An 18,936-nucleotide genomic window follows, 5' to 3' on the forward strand; every position below is an offset into this window, starting at 1 on the left:
TTTCTCCTCTTCCACTTCTTTTCAATTTTTGAATGATCTGTTCCTTTTGGACTCTTTCCTTTTGCTATTAAAAAGGCATCTCATCAAATCAAATTCTTCCTTTCCTTCTATAGTCTCAAATACTATCTGGTTTATTTAAAGTTTAACAATAAAAAGTAAAAAAAAAAAAAAAGACAAAATAGCTAATCCCGGCTATTCCTCTGATAAAACTTTGAAGAGTCTGTAGAAGTCCAAACTGAGCCTGCACTTTTCATTGCTCCATAAATTTTAGGTTTAGAAACTAGCATTAGCTTAAGAAGGAGGTCAGAATTTTCACCTTCCTTACAAATTCTCTGCTTCTTGCCTCTAACCTCTCCTCTCTTCTATTCTCTTCTCCCCTTACCTCCCCTCTAATCCCTGACTCTCTTCTCCCCTCTCCTACTCTCTTCCTCTCCTCTTCCCTCCTCCCTTCTTCTCCCCTCTTCATCCTTTACCACCTTACTCTCCTCTCCTCTCTTGATTTTTTAAAAATAATTTTAATTTCTTGTATATATATATATATACATATATCACTTACATTCTCAATGCATATCTTCTTCCTTCCTTTTCCAAACAATACTTTTAATTTTAAAAAAAGCACAAAAAACTCTGTGTGTGAGAGAGAGATAAAGAGAGAGAGAGAGAGAGAGAGAGAGAGAGAGAGAGAGAGAGAGATAGAGAGAGAGAGAGAAATGAGGGAGGAACATTGAATAAACTAGCCAAAAAATTGAAAAATTCTGACATATGCAATGTTCTGCACCTTCTTAACCTCTTCAAAGATTCTGGAGGAGGAATCTTCTCAGTTTTCTTCTCTGGAGCCAAGTTTGATTAAAATTTCATAACATTCACTATCAATTGTTTTGTTGTTACTCTTCTCTCTATTTAAATTTTTGTAATTATTGTATCTCATCAAGTTTTAAATCTCCCATCTAATAAGGACTTTCATCACCCCTTGTAATATTTCTTCTGTTGTCAAATACTACTTGAATAGCAACCTTATATTCCTGGCTTTGGAGCCATGTACATCAGGAATGATAATCCCTACACTTTGTCAAAGTGTTACATTTCTGATTTTACCCCCCAGAGATCCTCCAGAAAAAATTATTTGTGGAAGCACTTAAAAAATTCTCCCCCCTTACTTTCAGGTGATTGTTTTCCAATTCAGTTCTAATTATATCTAAACACCAAAACTTGTGACTGTCAAGTTATCTGTCAAGAAATCATTTTATCAGGTATTTTAATCCTTTTTGCTTCTTTTTTCACTGTGAATATCTTGTTGAGGGGCTCCCCAAGGATATCCAGCATGGTCTTAGAAGAACCTTGTGTTAAGGACTCTGACATCTTTGTCTCTGGCTTACAGTTGAGTACTGCACTCCAGTAGTGAAGTGTTCCAGGATTAATACTAGGAAACATTCAGAAAGCAACCTGCAGAGAAGTAGTTGCAGTTCTGAATCTACAATATTCCTTTTGAGTTAATACTTAGCTAAGTCCCTTGTATTAGCATCATAGTGTATAAACATACTCTTTCCTTCTCTTTAAAATTTGAAGAGAAAAAATTCTAGTTTTGTTAGTTAATAAACTCTTGTTAGATGACAATATAAAAATAGCATATTATTTTAGGGATGTCATTCATGAACAAGTTCCTCATCTCAAAGATGAGATAAAGGGAAAGTATCCCATTATCAATTTCTTTGCAAGCAAAAACTGAAAAGTATGAACACTAGATGGCAGCAGTGCTACATCTTTCTTTTGTAAATTAACAGGGCCTTGAGATTCTGGGTAAAACCCGCAACATTAACACACAAGTACAAGCATATTACAAAACCATCCTATCTCATTTGATGGCCATTTCCTACACTACTTAGACTGAGACTCAGAAAACAATCTAGTATTATTATTTTTTTAAACAAGGAATCTTAAAACTACATAGATAGCCAAGTGAATAACCTTGAAGTACATCCTTCTGTTTTTCCAAAAGAGTGACTGCAGGAAATATCCTGCATTAATTATAGAGAAAGGGGCTTAGAGACAGTGATTGTCTTGATTTTAATGTTTCATGTATTTGAAAATAGTAGACTTTATCCTCTTTTATGTTTTCTTATACAGTGGACAAAGGAGACTTTCTGTTATATGCTTTTAAAAAATCATGGGGAAAGTGGAATTGGAATCAGATGATCTTACTTCAAGTGTTGTCTCTGAAGTTTCCTACCATACGTATATGACCTTGGTTGACCTCAAGCTAGCAACTTCCCTTTTCTGTACTCAAATTCTCTTCTTTATAAAATGAGTGTATTGAACAGGATATTCTCTAAAATGCCTTTGAAATATAATATTTTGGGGGTTTTGGGGGGTGGGAGCATATTCATTTTTCAATGTATCTCTTGACACTATTGGATAACTCACCATTAGAAGCCAAAGTGGACATTTACGCTAGAATTCTTGAATGTTACTGATTGAAATCATATTAAAGGTGAAAATCTTTCATGAACGCTAACCCAGGATGGTAGGATTTTAGAAATGTTTTTTAATGGCAGAAATCCTTCTTGGTGACACGAGTCATTAGGAATGGCAGTAGAAAGACAAGACGCCGTTTCTCAAGGAGACTTCAGCTCTTTAGTTCCCAAAGGAGATCAATTTGTTCTGATGAGAAACTTGAAATGAACTATTGGAGCACTTAATGGGTCTTAAAAAGCATTTTCTTTCAATTGCTGAGCTATAGATACTGCCCAAGGTCTGATTTAAGATCATAGAGTGGATGAGCCCCCCCCACACATTACTAGACCAGTTCTAAGAACAGGACTCCTATGTTGTGTATTCCAGAGGGATAGATTGAGTTATCCTTTCTTTTAATTCTTTCAGTAAAGGTAACTGTAACTTCAGACTTCATATGGAGAAATCTATAGTGATAACTAAGATTATACATTTCAGAGCTGAGGAGTCCTTCGTTTATATCCTTCTTTCCTCGTCTATCTTTCCACTTCCAATCCCACCACTATACTCCTGTAAAGTCCCCCTTGTATATGTTTGCTTGTGTCTTCAATTATTCTTGGCAGGATGAGGAAGTCTAACTAGTAGAATGGAAAATATTTCTTCTTGTGAGTAAACCCACCATAGCTTAAAAATAAGCTAGTTAGCAAATATTTTAGTTGCCTCAACTTCACACAGAGAACACATATCTTAATTTCCTGGACTACCAGTATTCATGACTTAGTTTAATGATAATGGATAATCAAAATATAAAAAAAATGAAAAAAAATCTTTGATGTGCATTAAGTCCAAGCTTTCCATACTTTGTGTTTTATGTTTTTCATATAATTATATACCTTATACATTTACACTCATCATATGCCTATTCTACCAAAAAAAGTTTATATTAGTTTTAAATTTATAACCAAACTTCAGGGGCATCTCATTGCAGTGGGAAGTTGAAGTGGGATATTTGGGAGTATAATTACTAAAAGAGTAACTACACTGGCACTCCAATTGTTATTTCTTTTCTTATAGTCTAGAAATTGTCTTTCAGGTTACTAAAGTAACATACAATTGTAGGATGTGACAATCTCCAGAAGCCTTCATGACTTGGTAAAAAGTTTTGCCCTGGAATTATCTTTGCTATTTTAATAATATTTTTATAATTTTGTAAGATATTATAGATTTCTCAGCTTTCATATAATTTCACAATTAATAAAGATTTCCCAAATTCTCCATTAATGCACCAATGTCCTTTCACAAGTATTCTTATCTACTAAATGTTCAGAACACTCTTGTCTAAGCTTGTCCTTTATGTGACTTCAGTCAATTCTAATCAATATTAAAAGTGATGTCCCATTACTCCATCTCACCCTTCTCTTCAGGATTTTAACTCTTCCAGTTAAAGGCTTTTTGATTTTTTAGGAACAGGTTTTTCCAAAGTCTCAGTCTATTTCTCTATTGGGGCCCTTTTCCATTTTCCTTTTGTTAACAATTGTACAATAAAGTGCTATACCCCTTTCCCATTTTCCTTTTTAATAAAAAAGAATTAAACACTTAAATTTCTATATAATATTTAAGTACAGTTCTATAAAAGTTATTTTTCAAACACACTTTCTCATAATTTGAGGAAATACACTTGCCTCTTTCAGTGTTTTTTTTTTAATTTCTGAAAATAGAGCAATATAATTTCAATCTAAAAAGGGATCTTAAGGATCTTGGGGGCAAGTTTAGTTGAATTTTAAGTGAGAAGACTAAGGGTGAAGGAAGGAAAGAAAAGAAATTGAACCTTGGTTTTCAATTTTCAATCCAATCACCTTTTCAATATAAATACTGGCTCTCTGTATCTTGATTTGAGAAATAGACTTGGACATGTGGGTTGCTCCAAGTGAAGAAGTAGAAACATCCCTCCAAGTTACTAGTTACTTAGTTACCTTCCCAAGAGGCTAATGTCAAAATTCAGGACTGTGATTACAAAAATAAAGTGATGAATGGAATCAAGGGTAGTCAATTTGGTCAGAAAAATATTTCTTTGCTTTTGCCTTGCCTGAATTAATTGTTTTTCATTTTCCACTTCACTGGGATAGCAGGGAGCTGTCCATCTTGGTGTCTTTTCTCCAATCAATGTACTTTCTTTCCTTTTTATAACTTAGGAAAAGACAGAGTCAACAGCTCCGGTCAGGGAGAGGTATAGCAGACAAGTCATCTTTATTCAGAGCTCCTCTTCTTTAGTTGGTCTTCAGTCACTGATCGCATTGCTTATCTCCTAAGGTTAAATGTCTTGAAGTCTCCCCAGTCGGAGAAGTTAACAAGTCTGGGTTCTTAAATGTGGTAGCTAACTACTATTAAGTAGAATACGGAGCAATATGTTGCAGTGAGCACAAAGGCTCTTTCTCAGGGTAGGTCTGTTTGTTTGGGATTGCTGTGCCTCCCCCTCCCTTTCCCCTCTCTGTGGGAAGGGATGGTTGAGTCCAGAATCAGTAGCAGCTCCTTGTACTGTTAGCAGTCTGTCTACTGTGCTCTTTGCCGTGTTCTCTCTAGTCTGGATCTATCCCTCCCCCTTCTGCCTCTCTCCCTCTCACACTCTCTCTCTCCTCCTCCTCCTCCTTCTCCTCCTCCTCACACTCACTGGATCTCTTCTCCTGCTGCCTCTTCTATCTGCCTTTCCCCCTTTTCTATCTCTTCCCTCTCCCCTCCCCACCTCCCCACCGCCCCCATCCATCCTCAGCCTTCTTGCCTGCGTGCCTCTGGCCCCCTCTCTCCCTCTGCTCGTTCGTTTCCCCGCTTTGGACCCTGCCAGCTACCTAGGCTCTCCCATCCCAGCTCTCAGCAGCTCAGCCCTGCAGTGGCTCCGGACTGGATGCTATGAGAGCAAAGCTAGCCGAGCGCCCAGTCCTGCAGGAGGCGTTGGATGCACTGGCGGTCTCGGGACCGGGATCTCTCATCTCCTCGCTTTGCCCTTTGGTGATTATTTGGCAGCGGTCTTAGTCCCGCTGTTCCTCCGAGGAGACGGTCACATTTGAGGAGAGCCATTGGTTTCTATGTGTGGAATAACTGCAGACATGACTACGTGGAGGAAGACCAAGTCGCTGCCGCTGCTGTTGCTAATGCTGTTGCCGCTCCTGCTGCTTTTGGGCGCTGGGCTTGTCACTGCAGCTAAGGGTAAGAAGCAGCTTGTTGTTATTATTGGGGTAGGGGTTAAATCCCACAAGGGGAGTCTCCCCAAATGCAAGTGTCTTTCATGGTCGCCAGGGTACCGAGTAGTGGAGATTCGCTGGATAGCTCCCTGTCACTGAAGCCTGTTAAATGCACTGACCAGGAAAAAAGCTCGGAGCCTCATTTTCTTCCTCTTTTCATCTCTCCATTCCTCATTGCCTGCCGTCTTTTGCTTTGACTCCCTCACACACACACACACACACACACACATACAGATACATACACACACACGCACATGCACACATACACACACACATACAAACACACACACACACACACGCGCGCGCGCGCGGATATTCAAACAACTGCCTCCACCCCCCACCCCAGTGTTTAGACTGAGGCATTTCTTTAATTTGTTGGTGATGAGTTGTCCACAAGAATGGAGCCAAGCAGGAGTTGGATAGGAACTGCGCTGTCTCTGTGCTCTAATGCTTCAGGGATGTGCGCTGAAACGGTTCAAGCTACACACGGAGGTAGTTTCCCAACAGTTTCCCAACCCACCACATCACCACCCCACCCCCGCCCCGAGCCCATGAAAGCACCTCCAAATGCGCCGTCAAAATCAGCCGACCTTACAAGCTCATATTTTACGAAGGTATCTTTAAAATATATATGTATATATTTTTAATAGATCTCCATCCACTCCGGCTTTGCCTTTCCCATTCTTCCCACCCCACTGTTTTCTCTCTGCTGCTATTACTGCTGCTGCTTTCTCAACCTCCCTCTCCTTACCACTTTTCCCACCTCCAACGCACCGGGGGTGCGATGTGTAGCTAGCTATGCAGAAAGTCGCCCCCAGCTTCCTCTACCCAGACTTCGCTCCTTCCAAGTTGGTAAGGATGAAGTGTGTGAAGGGGGGAAAAAAGGGGGGGCCAAGATGGTTTTATCTCACATTCCAGTGACACAGAAATGGACATATAAATATATATTAATACATATAACACATATGTTTTAATGCATCTAAACATCTAGATTTAAGAGAGAGAGAGAGAGAGAGAGAGAGAGAGAGAGAGAGAGAGAGAGAGAGAGAGACCTAAATCCTATCCCTATTCAAGAGAGAGAATCGAGTGTGTTCTCTTTTCTCTTGTGGCTTATTTCTATCGAGATTATTTTTTCCCTTGAAATGAGTTAGGCAAAAATTTCCCTAAGTGAGTTACAACTTGGATGCTGGCAACAGTCCCTGAACTTGTGTATTCGCTGGAAAGAACAACAAAGTCTCTCTTGATTCACTTTCCCCTCCAGAGTGATATCATTTGAGAGAGATGGAGTGTGTGTGTGCCTGCACTCAACTTGTCGGAGGGAGGGGGCAGAAATAGAGAGATGGCCCCATTTCCTCGTTTTAGACCCTTTTCTGATTCATTCTCAGTATTAACTCCTATCAATCAATTGTGCCCTACACCTAACTCCAGTTTTTTTCTAGTCACTTAGATGAGGAAGTTCTCATCCTTTCAGGTTGCATTTAATTATGTTAAAGTCTCATTCACACACACACACACACACACACACACACACACACACACACACACACAAACAAACAATCCTCTAACATAGAGATCCTTCCATCTTATTTTTCTTCCATTAACCGTCCCTCTGCTGCTCCAGTTTCAAAGGTGATTGACAAGGCAAAGGAAGACTATCTGGGCAGAGGAAACTTCCAATCATAAATGCAGGGTTTTGCGGAGTGCTTTTTTCCTCATTCACTCCACTCTTGTCCAGTAGCTGACAATTCTCTGGTCTCCAACCCATTCTTCTACTTTCCAGTCCCAACCCAATTCCGTTTCCCTTACATGCTCCCCTCATCTCTCTCTCTCTCTCTCTCTCTCTCTCTCTCTCTCTCTCTCTCTCTCTCTCTCCACACACACACACACACACACACACACACACACACACACACACACACACACACATACACGCAAACACACGTTGTGATTTCTTAGAGGATGTTCAGGATCAGAGAAGGCGCAAAAGGTGTGTGCCTCTAGCCTAAAGAGAGCTCAAAGCAGTGTTTTCCTAAGTCTCCGAACCCTGACACTGGTGGAAGCTTGAAAGATTTTGCTCTCAGTCCATTTGCTCCCCTCAGTGTTAAATACATCTCTGTCAGTTCCTGTTCTTGAGACATGCCCGGGGAATAGGGAATGCCAGGGCACTAGGCAACCTCTGATCTCATTTTACTTGCTGAGAATTAGTAATGAAAAAGGGGGAAAAATACGTGGAGAACTGGAAGAGTTTTGCTAGGACCGTGCGTGTGTATGTGTGTGTCTGTTTGTGTGTGTTTTGAATTCATGTGTAAATAACTCAGGTAGAACACGATAGCTTCATTTTGTTTCGGGGGGGGGGGGGGAGAAAATTCCTGCCACCTAACTCTGTAAAACTTCCGACCCCTTCCTCCCCACTCTTCTGTAGTGCCCAGTGCTCAACCCATGAGGTCCTGCTATCACTCGCAGCGCAGTGCTCCTAGTCTCCCAAGGAGTTCCTATTCCACCAGTGCTTTCCCCTGTAATTGAGTGGAGGTTTTTGAGAGGAGACTGCGTCCACTTCTTGCTGTTGTTTCTGTCACTGTCTGCTGTTGGGGCTGGTGATGCTGTTTAATAATCTACACACGTGTCCGTAGACACCAAACCCGACCTGAGCCTTCTGGGTTGCCGAGCCACTGCCGGGTTCATGGTGAGGGAGGGTGGGCGTGGGGGCGAAGGGAGGCATGGAGTTTAAGGACAGCAGCCGGGGCAGAGTAGGGGTTGAGCGGAAGATCCTGACACTGAGTCCCAAAGTAGGGAGAGCCAGGCTGAAGAGGCGCCAGGGGAGAGGCTGTTATGGAGAGGTTGAAATCTATTCATTCCTCCCCCCACCCCCATTCCGCACATTCTCGGCTCAGAGCTGAAAGCTAGGTAAAGTCTAGAGCTTTGGGTTCAGTCCATATGCTTTGTTAGAATTCGGAAAGTGAAATGCAGATGCCGTCAGGTGTCAGCGCCCACCTTCCCCCTGTCTATTCAAGAGAAGGCTGTGTGAGTCTGCCTGTGCTAGTATCAATGTCATTGTGAGTGTAATTGTGATTGTGTGTGTGTGTGTGTGTGTGTGTGCTCGCGCATTTTTGGTGGAGGGCGCTGGCTGCTCAGGGGAGCTCAGATTTGCCTGGTACCGGGTTATTATTGCCAAGCTGCGTGGGCATGCGATGCCCGCCTCTTGTGTCTCACCTGGAGCGAGGCCCATTCTAGCGCCTAACATTTCAGAGGTCTGTATCTATGAGTCAGAGAAAAACACAAAAAACAAAACACAATGAACAACCTATGTACGCTCAAGAGTGTGTTTATGAGGTTGACGGTATGGGTAGCGGGGGCCGACACTAGGTCACGATATCTGGAGTGCTATAATGGCAGAGGAAGACTTAGCCAGATGGCTGACCAAAGCCAGTGTAGATGAAACCTCTGTTCAGCCCTCTCCCAGTTAACAGTGCCCGGGTTTGCGCTCTGTCTAGGGAAGAATTTCAGTTACTCCAGCCTGCCCAATATTTGCGGGAACCCCAGTCTGTATTGCAGGTTTACGCGAGGAGAAAGGTCCCCCCAGGGCTCGGACTGTGCCCTGCGGGGGTGCCCTGCTGAGTTGACACTCTCGGTGTGAGTCTAGAAGGGAATGCAATTGAGCTAAGCAGGAACTATGCAGCCAAAGGCAAGACTTCTTTTCCGTGAATGCTGCCATCCAGGGAAGCTGGGGACCTGCCTTGTGAGCTTTGAGGAGCTCAGTTTGCCTTGAGCTGGCTGCAGTTGTGATTGCCCAGAATACTTAATATTCCTGTCAGCAGTTCCTTTCCTGTCTTTCTGAGTGTTTTGTGTGCATCCGCAAAACCTAGCAATTCTAGTTCTAAGCAGTCTTAGACTATTTTTTGTTAATTTTGAAGTGAATTTCAGTAAGCACACGCGCTTGCGTGCGTGCGCACAAGTGTGCGTTTCTGTGTGTGTGTGTGTTTGTGTGTGTGTGTGTGTGTGTGTGTGTGTGTGTGCGTTGAAAGGGACAACGTGTTATTGTACTCCAAAAAACAAAAGTCATGAAATATCAATTTAGTTCCTTATATATTTCATTCTGTACCACTTAAAAATCACTTTATAAGACGTGGAGGGCAGGAGGGGAGCTTACAAGCAGAGAGAGGTTACACACTTCTGACATTAAAATCTCAAGTGCTGAGAAATCTCCTTCCTGAATATACATATATATATGCATGTGTATATATGTATGTCTATAAATATGTGTAAATGCATGTATATATGTGTATATACCCAAACACACACATACACATGCAAATAATGTCCTCTCTTTCAGTACTGGTATAATGACTATTTTAGCTAATAAAGTTTGTTTCTTGCCTGTGTACAGGGGCAAGAGTAATTCAGAAGCATTGTAAATTCAGAAGTCCAAATAGGAAAAAATATCTAAAGTCTAAGCCATAGCAAGGCCAGGAATGATCATTAGAAAAGTATTTCTTTTTTAAAACTTATTTAATATTTTATTTTTCCCACTTACATATAAAAATAACTTTCCTTTTTTTTTTTCAAATTTTGAGTTTCATATTCTCTCTCTCCCCTCCCCACATTGAGAAAACAAGCAATTTGACATAGGTTACACTTATACAGTCATACAAAACACATTTCCACATAATTCATTCTGTGAGAAAATACAGAAAAACTCAATGAAAGTAAAGAAAATAAAAAGTATCTTTGATACATACAAGTTCTATAAGTTCTTTCTCTGGAGATGACGAGCACCTTTCATCAAAAGTCCAATAAAATTGTCTTGAACCATTGCGCTGCTGAGAATAACTAAATTTTTCATAATAGATCATCATACAGTATTACTTTTACTGTGCACTGTTCTGGTTCTGTTTATACCAGTTGATGTAAGTCTTTCCATGTTTTTTTTTCTTAGCATTTCCTGCTCATAATTACTTAAAGCACAACAGTATTCCATCAGAAGCATGTACCACAACTTATTCAATCATTCCCCGCATCCCTTAATTTCCAATTCTTTGCATTCTCTAAAACAGCTTCTATAAATATTCTCCCACATACAGGTCCTTTTCCTTTTAAAGAAAATTACTTTGGGATACAGATCTAGTAGTTGTATTGCTTGATCAATGGGTATGCATAGTTTTAAAACCCTCTGGTCATAGTTCTAAGTTGCTCTCCAAAATGGTTGGATCAGTTCACAACATCACAGTGGTGCATTATTGTTCATTTTCCCATATCTCCTCCAACATTTGTTATTTTTCTTTTCAATCATATTAACAAAATCTGAGCTACTATCTCAGATGTTTTAATTCGCATTTCTCTCTTCAATAATGAATTGAGAATGTTTATATGACTGTAAGTAGCTTTGATTTCTTTGTCTGAAAACTACCTGCTAATATCTTTTGACCTTTTATAAAGTGAGGAAAGACTCTAATTTCTATAAATGTAGGCCATTTCTCAATTACAATTTCCTTGATAATTTCTTGAAAGATGATGTCTAGGCTCAATTTTTTTGATCATGACTTAAATTACCTTTTCTGTATCTATTTTCCAGATCAGTTGCTTTCCAGTGAGACATATCAAATTTTCCTTTATTATGTTCATTCTTTTGATTTTGTTTGATTGTGTGATGATGTCTCATAAAATGACTAGCTTCCCTTTCCCCAATTCTAACTTTTAAGGAATTATTTTCTCCAGTGAGCTTTAGTACCATTCTCTTAAATGATTATTTTGCATATATTTTTCCTTTGGTCAAATCTGTTTTTCAAGGCACTCCTCCCTTCCTGTGCTTTTTTATGCCTCTTTTACCATTTGACCTATTCTGTTTTTTAAGGTGTTACAATTTTCAGGATTTTTCTTTGTGCCTTCTTTACTAAGTTGTTGACTTGTTTTCCATGACTTTTTATATCACTTTCATCTCTTCCCATTTTTTCCTCTACCTCTCTGATTTTTTAAACCCTTTTTGAGATGAAGTCATATTTTTCCTTTGAGACTTTTGATGCAGGAATTTTAACAATGTTGTCTTCTTCTGAGTGTGTGTTTTGATCTTCCTTGTCACCATAGTAACTTTCTATGGTCAGCAGATATTTTTTCTGTTTGCTTATTTACCAGGTGTTTTCTTGACTTTTAATTTCATGCTAAAGTGGGCCTCTGCTTCCCAAATGGAGTAGTAAATGCTCCAAGTTTCGAGAATTTTGTGCAACTATTTTCAGTGATAATTCTTGGTACTTCTAAAGTATTTGACTTTTCCAAGGTGATATGAACTAAGGAGAACTAACTAAACTCTTCTGTACTGTTCACTGATTTGTGAGATCACAAGCACTCTTTTCAACCCTAGGTCTGTGACCAAGGTCCCTACCACCTTGGAGCTACAAGTTCCTCTAATTCCCCTAGTGTTTTTTTCTCTAATTGAGACCAAGACTCAGGAATGAGACCCAGATACAAATATAGGCAATGCAATAGAGTCCTAGAAGCAAAGGGACCCCTGTAAATTTGCTTCTGACTCATTGATCAATTTCCTTACTAACTTTGAGCTGAGAGATCTGAAAACTGCAATTACTACCACTGATTACCCTAAATTGGTTCCTGGTTTTCTGGGACTCAGTCTGTGCTGCACTAAACTCCACTCTCACTCTCACTCTGATGAAACAAAGTTTTCCTGGAAAGTTTCTAAGTAGTCTTGGACTGAAAAAAAACCCCATTTAAATCTACCCCAATTTTCTTACTCTAGAGTTTGTTTAGAGTAATTATTTAAAGGTATTTGGAGGGTTTGGGGGGGAGAGTTCAAGCCTTTACTCAACCATCTTGGTTCCCCTGCACAAGGAAAGGTATTTCAAAGACATACCCATACACAAACAAAAATTAAAGAAATTCATCCAATTCTTAATACCACTAGTATCTAACAGAATGTAAAACATCCTTTATAAATAAGGAAGACAACACATAAGGAATCAAAGTAGAAGATACAATTTACATTTAGAATCTCAAATTAGTTTAAACCAGCAGTTGAATCCTACATATTTCTGAATTGCTAAATCTGAGTACTTCTGTGAGTCAGTTGCTTTTGCTAAATATATTTAATTGATCACCAAGTAGAAGACTGCATAATGGCTCATTTTAAGCCCCATTTTCCCCCTTCTTGAAAATAACTTGCAGTACCCAGTCACCCAGAAAAAAAATTCCTTTTGAAAGATATTTTTTACATCACTGCCTTACAGATTAGAATTTTTCCAGAATGCTTTCCAATGCTCCTGGAGCATAAAACAAATTCTTGGTTTAGGATATTAGTGCTTAAAGGAAAAGAAAAAGGAAAAGCTTCCTTTACAGAACTACTTTGTGAAATTTGAACAGGTGAGCAGTCTGCATCATTGAACCAGTACATTAAAAAAAAAATCTCAAGGATTATAAAGCAAGTAGACCTTATCCAGCTGTCAAGCATTACAAATTTAAGGCAAAGATTGTGAGAAAGATGATGTGCATATGCAACAGATGGGCCAGATTCTATTAAGATAATTGCCAAAGATCTAATTGTTAACATTTTCAAATGAATAATATGATTTTATTGAGAGCAATTTTTTATTTTATTCTTTAATTTATGACCAAAATAAAAGACTAAACTCTCTGAAAAAGACTTAAATTCATGAAGAGTTATGATCACACAAATGCAAAATCACAATTATTTTTACAGAGTTTAATGAATATGCGAACAAGTGACTTATGTTTTGCCATACTGTAGAAGCAGAGCACTGGATTAGGAATGACAAAGAGTTGGGTCCAAGTCTTGCCAAGGACATTACTAATGATACTCTCTCTATTAACTGTCTGCCTCAGTTTCTTCTGAGGGTTGACCTCCCTGGCCCCTAAGATCCCATCAAACTCTGAACCCATCATTTTATGATGTTAACTATGGTAGGTAAAGCTACCAGATACTAAATGTGTACTTATTAACTTCAAAATAACTTGAATTGTAAGCAGCTATTAACATGTGAATATAGAAAAAATTTTCCAGTAAATTTTTTTCCAATTTATGTAACTTATGGGCAATAAGAAAGTAATTCTATATCTTTTAACTCATTTAAAGGGAATTAATTTATGGGAATCTAACTGAAGGATCGTACAAATAAGATGTTGTGCTGGACATTGAGAATGATACAGACAATTAAGACTCAGTCCCTGCCTTCAAGTATGTTTCAGTTTTGGTATGGGGGGAAATGTGGTTTACACACAAATACAATATTGGCTGAAGTACAATATATCTGTGAAACAATGAGTAATAACAGCTAATATGAAGATGAATCTCTTGAAATGGAAATGTTCCATAGGAGAGTTGCATTGGCAGTGGATGTTGAAGAATACTTAAGTTTGCAAATGACAGTTAACAAGGAAGAGGCATGCTGAGTGATATGAAAGCACTGCATTATAATACTTTTTTGCAATAGACAATAAAAAAATAATGACTGATTCAGTTTTAATAGTCTTAGATACTGAGGGAGAAAGGTTATTACTAATGCTCTTGATTTCCTGGATCCTCAATATTTTAAGTCTTTGGAGTAAGAACTGAGAATTCATCTTGATTGTGGCTATGACAGTTTACCCTATTAAATGGAAGTCTCCTTTTGCACTTCATATATGTTTACATTGAGTAGGGCATATGCTTTACATTACTTAGTTCAGTAGTGATGATGATTTGCATTAAGCTATTCACATTCTGTCCTGAAAACTCATGTAGATAATAGTATGATTTCAAAAACAGCAGGAGGAATAATTTCTAGCTTATGGCTACAGAATATTGGGTTGTTATTTTATATTTTTTACACAAGTTGATTTTTCACAGAAATTTCCTTTACAATAATTGTATTTTAAGAGAATAACCTCTTGAATTTGACCCCATTAACACCAGGTTGATTTAACCAGTGGGTGTTTAATAAATGCATTTTGATTTGAATAAATGTCAGCCTTAACTATAATTTTAATTCAAAACATTCTATTGATTTTGAGATTTCAAGATGACAGCAGCTTTTGATTAATCAGTGGATCTACTTTTAAGTCTGGAATATTGCCTGGAATATTTGAAACTCAAAAAATAAATAAATAAAGCTTTACATAGGATGGATGCAAAAAGTACATGAATTAGATTGCTGAAGATGCCATTACCAAATAGTAATGAAAGTTTTATGGGAACAGTACAGATCATTTATCTACAGATCAGGTTCTTTGGATGCAGAGCACAATATGAATGTATCTGGCTTTGTTGATTTTGCCTTCTTATCAATTTTGGTTGTGATTTCCTCTAAACCATTTATATAAACCTGTAATTTCTAAGAGAGGGACAAATGCCATCAGTGCCTGAGGAAAGCAGAAAGATCTTGCTTTGTCCTCAAACATCTTTGTTCTAGCCGGATGAAAGATTTCAGGCATCCATGAGGCAACCTGTCTCATTTGAACAAAACATACACTGAATATGCTGTAAATATTTCACTGAGGAATAACTGTTTCAACAAATTAACTTGGATGAGCTCTAGTGCTACCACATTGACCTGGGATGACAGCATTTACCTAAACTTAGAAATTGACTATTAAATGAAGAAGTATACATGAATAGCTCAGACAAGATAATATAATTTCATTCTTTTCACTAATACATTTTCAACTTAGTTGAAATTTTGTTTCTGACTTACACTATGTTTTTAACTCACAGGAATATTATTTAAAAAAATAGAAAAATATAGCTGACTATCCCAATCAAATCATTGATGAAATGATCAAAATAATGTTAATCTTTTTCATATTTCATTAAACTTCAAATGATCACTTGGAATATTATTAAAATATTTAATAATTATTAAATACTTGAGATCTTTGAACTCAGTTGGAAAGGCCATCAAAATGTTATTGCCAACGTTATCCATCAGAGATGGCATTTGAGAGTACTTCAAATATAAATACTTGAATTACAGGATTTGCATATTTGGAGGGCACATTCAAAATAGATCTCTATAAACAAAGTCTTCAAGATGTGAAGTTATACTGGTATAATTTATATTGAAAAACAACATTTTGCCTTATTTAAAACATTTTAAGACTCATTCAGCAGACTAATAGTTTGAGAACATCAGTATCAGAAAGTGGGTATTGTTAAGTATATTCTTTAGCTACTTTATTTTTAGAAATATAATAGTTACTTGTAGAGAAGGATAGTTACATAGTAGATACTGTTTGTGAAATGGAATTAAATTGATTAAATCACCTACCTGACAAAGTGATGGCTTATTCAAGTTATAAAAATATTTCTAATGACTTGACAAGAGGGAATTTGACTCATTTATTTGGTAAAGGTCATTCAGACATGGCTCTTCAGATCAATATAGCAATTTCAAAATTGATATCAACATTCACTAGCTAATTACCACTTTGAATCTCAATTATTATGGTCTTTCAGAATTTTTATAACAGATGACAATGTTATCAATGTCAATTTAAAAGTGTCCTTTCAATTACTAAGAGAACTTCTATTTGAATACCACTTTCAAAGCAAAAATTTTATGCTTATAAGGTCCCAAAATAATTTCCCAATATTTCTTTTACATCATCACTGTGACTTCAGAATTCAATGCTGATTTGTTTCAAACAACTTACATTGATAAAATGCAATAAAACAATTTAACATATTTCATCTAGAAAGGAAAAGCAAATTCTAAGTTTATTTCAGTAATGTTTCCAAGAACAATAATTGTATATGGCTTATAAATAATTTATGAATGTCATATAGTGTCTCTCCTTCTCGTTAGTATACTTAATTGCATGTTATGTGACCATGGTCATATTTCACAGGTATAATAATACATATCTATAAATACATTGTTATTTTATATTCATTGTTATATTTATACATTTTAAATATGTGATAGGTAGTTTGTCATAATATATAACAATGAATAGTATCACAGAATCCTCAATTACAAGCTATGTAATCCTTGACAAGTCAATTCCTTTTCCTTTAAGTCACTTTCCTTGTTTGTAAAATTGGGATAATGTCAATAATATTTATGAAGCTAAGCTCACAAAAAGAAGCAACATAATATATTAAACTTGGAGTCTGGACCACTTGACTTCAAATCCTATCTTTGATACATACTTGCTATGTGATGCTGTAAAAGTCTATAATTATCAGTTTTGTTCATTCATTCATTCATTAATAATAGGTAAACTATAAGGAACTGAAGATAAATTATGCATGTTTCATATATATTATATATGTATAAGACTTATTATGAATTCTATATAATTTCTTTTGAATGAAGGTGATTATTTCATATGCATTGACTCAGAAACATTTTCTTGATTTGAAATAAGTGTCTTGGGCAAACTTTTCATAAATGAATAATTTCAGCATATTGTTGATTTTCATGAATGTGACAAAGGAAGATTCACATCATATAGATAACTTAAAATCTTTGTGTAAATTTGACATTGACATACATTCTCACCTTATGAATAATAGATTAATCAAATGTTGCTATGCCGTACAGTAGTATCAGATTCTTGATTTTTTTCATTGAGTAAGTTTGTATGCAATGCTGTTTTTCCAGTCTTATTGAACTAGTCTATTTATTTTGAAAGAAATTGAGGCACAGAATTGTTTTTTCCTTTAAATGTATGTAACACTCTCCTTCCTCCCATTCCCTTTAATTTTGACATTGAAGTAAATATGAGAGGCATCTTGGCACTGTACATAGACCCTGGCCTTGAGAGCTGGATGATATGGGGTCAAGTCCTTACTCTGGTTCATAAGTGCTGTGTGGTCCTGATCAAGTGACTTAACTTTTTCATGATTTAAATAGCTATCAATAATGCTTAGTTTAAAAAGAAGTATTTGGCTACATAGGTAGCAGTAGATGCTTCACTCAGAAGTTCATTATATTAGTGAAACTATAGATCTAGGCCATATTTTTTTAGAAAGATTTTATTTATTTTTGAGTTTTACAATTTTTCCTTTAATCTTGTTGCCCTTCCTCCATCCTCCACAAAAGGTAATCTCTTAGTGATTGCATTGTTTTCATGGTATACATTGATCTAAGTTGAATGTGATGAGAGAGAAATCATGTCCTCAAGGAAGAAAAATAAAATAAAAGAGATAGCAAAATTATATAATAAGATAATGGGTTTTTTTCCTAAATTAAAGATAATAGTCCTTGGTCTTTGTTTAAACTCTACAATTCTTTTTTCTGGATAAATATGATATTCTCCATGGCAGATAACCCAAAATTCCCTGATTGTTGCACTGATGGAATGAGTTGATCATCACCCCCATGTTGCTGTTAGAGTGAACAATGTTTTCATCTTGCTCAGCATCAGTTAATGCAAATCCCTCCAGGCTTCCCTGAATTCCCATCCCTCCTGGTTTTTACTAGAACAATAGTGTTGCATGACATACATTTTAAGCCAGTCCCCAAATGAAGGACATTTACTTAATTTCCAATTCTTTGCCACCACAAACAGGGCTGCTATGAATATGTTTGTACCAGTGATGTTTTTAGCCATTTTCATCATCTCTTCATGGTATAGACCCAGGAGTGGTATTGCTGGAACAAAGGGGAGGCACTTTTTTGTTGCCCTTTGGACGCAATTCCAAACTGCTCTCCAGAAATGTTGGATGAGTTTATAGCTCCACTAACAAAATATTGGTGTCCCAGATTTCCCACATCCCTTCCCACATCGATCATTGTCCTTTCTGGTCATGTTGGCCAGTCTGAGAGGTGTGAGGTGGTACCTCAGAGATGCTTTGTTTTGCATTTCTCTAATAAATAATGTTTTAGAGCAATTTTTCATAAGACTATGGATCACTTTGATTTCCTCATCTGTAAATTGCCTTTGCATATAATTCGACCCTTTGTCAATTTGGGAATGGCTTTTTTAAAAATTTTACTCAATTCTCTGTATATTTTAGAAATGAGTCCTTTGTCAGAAATACTAGTTGTAAAAATTGTTTTCCAATTTACTATGTTTCTTTTGATCTTGGTTATAGTGGTTTTGTCTGTATAAAAGCTTTTTAATTTAATGTAATCAAAATTATCTAGTTTGTTTTTAATGATGTTCTCCATCTCTTCCTTGGTCATAAATTCCTTCCCTTCCCATAGATCTGACAGGCAAGCTACTCCTTGATCTTCTAGTTTACTTACAATATTGCTTTATATGTCTAAATCTTGTATCTGTTTTGATCTTATCTTGGTATAGGGTG

At 37.1% G+C, this 18,936-nt stretch overlaps 1 protein-coding gene across 1 annotated transcript in view; it reads left to right on the plus strand.

Annotated features, from left to right (window-relative positions):
- The first annotated feature begins 4,680 nt into the window (after positions 1 to 4,680).
- CSMD1 (CUB and Sushi multiple domains 1) overlaps positions 4,681 to 18,936 on the plus strand; it is a 2,413,561-nt gene continuing 2,399,305 nt past the window's right edge. The window contains exon 1 of the mRNA XM_074209535.1: positions 4,681 to 5,649. Within this exon, the coding sequence (XP_074065636.1) occupies positions 5,529 to 5,649 (121 nt within the window). The 5' untranslated portion in view covers positions 4,681 to 5,528. The remainder of the gene's footprint in view (positions 5,650 to 18,936) is intronic.

This window comes from Macrotis lagotis, chromosome 1 (genome assembly GCF_037893015.1).
Source record: "Macrotis lagotis isolate mMagLag1 chromosome 1, bilby.v1.9.chrom.fasta, whole genome shotgun sequence".
Taxonomy (NCBI): Eukaryota; Metazoa; Chordata; class Mammalia; order Peramelemorphia; family Peramelidae; genus Macrotis; species Macrotis lagotis.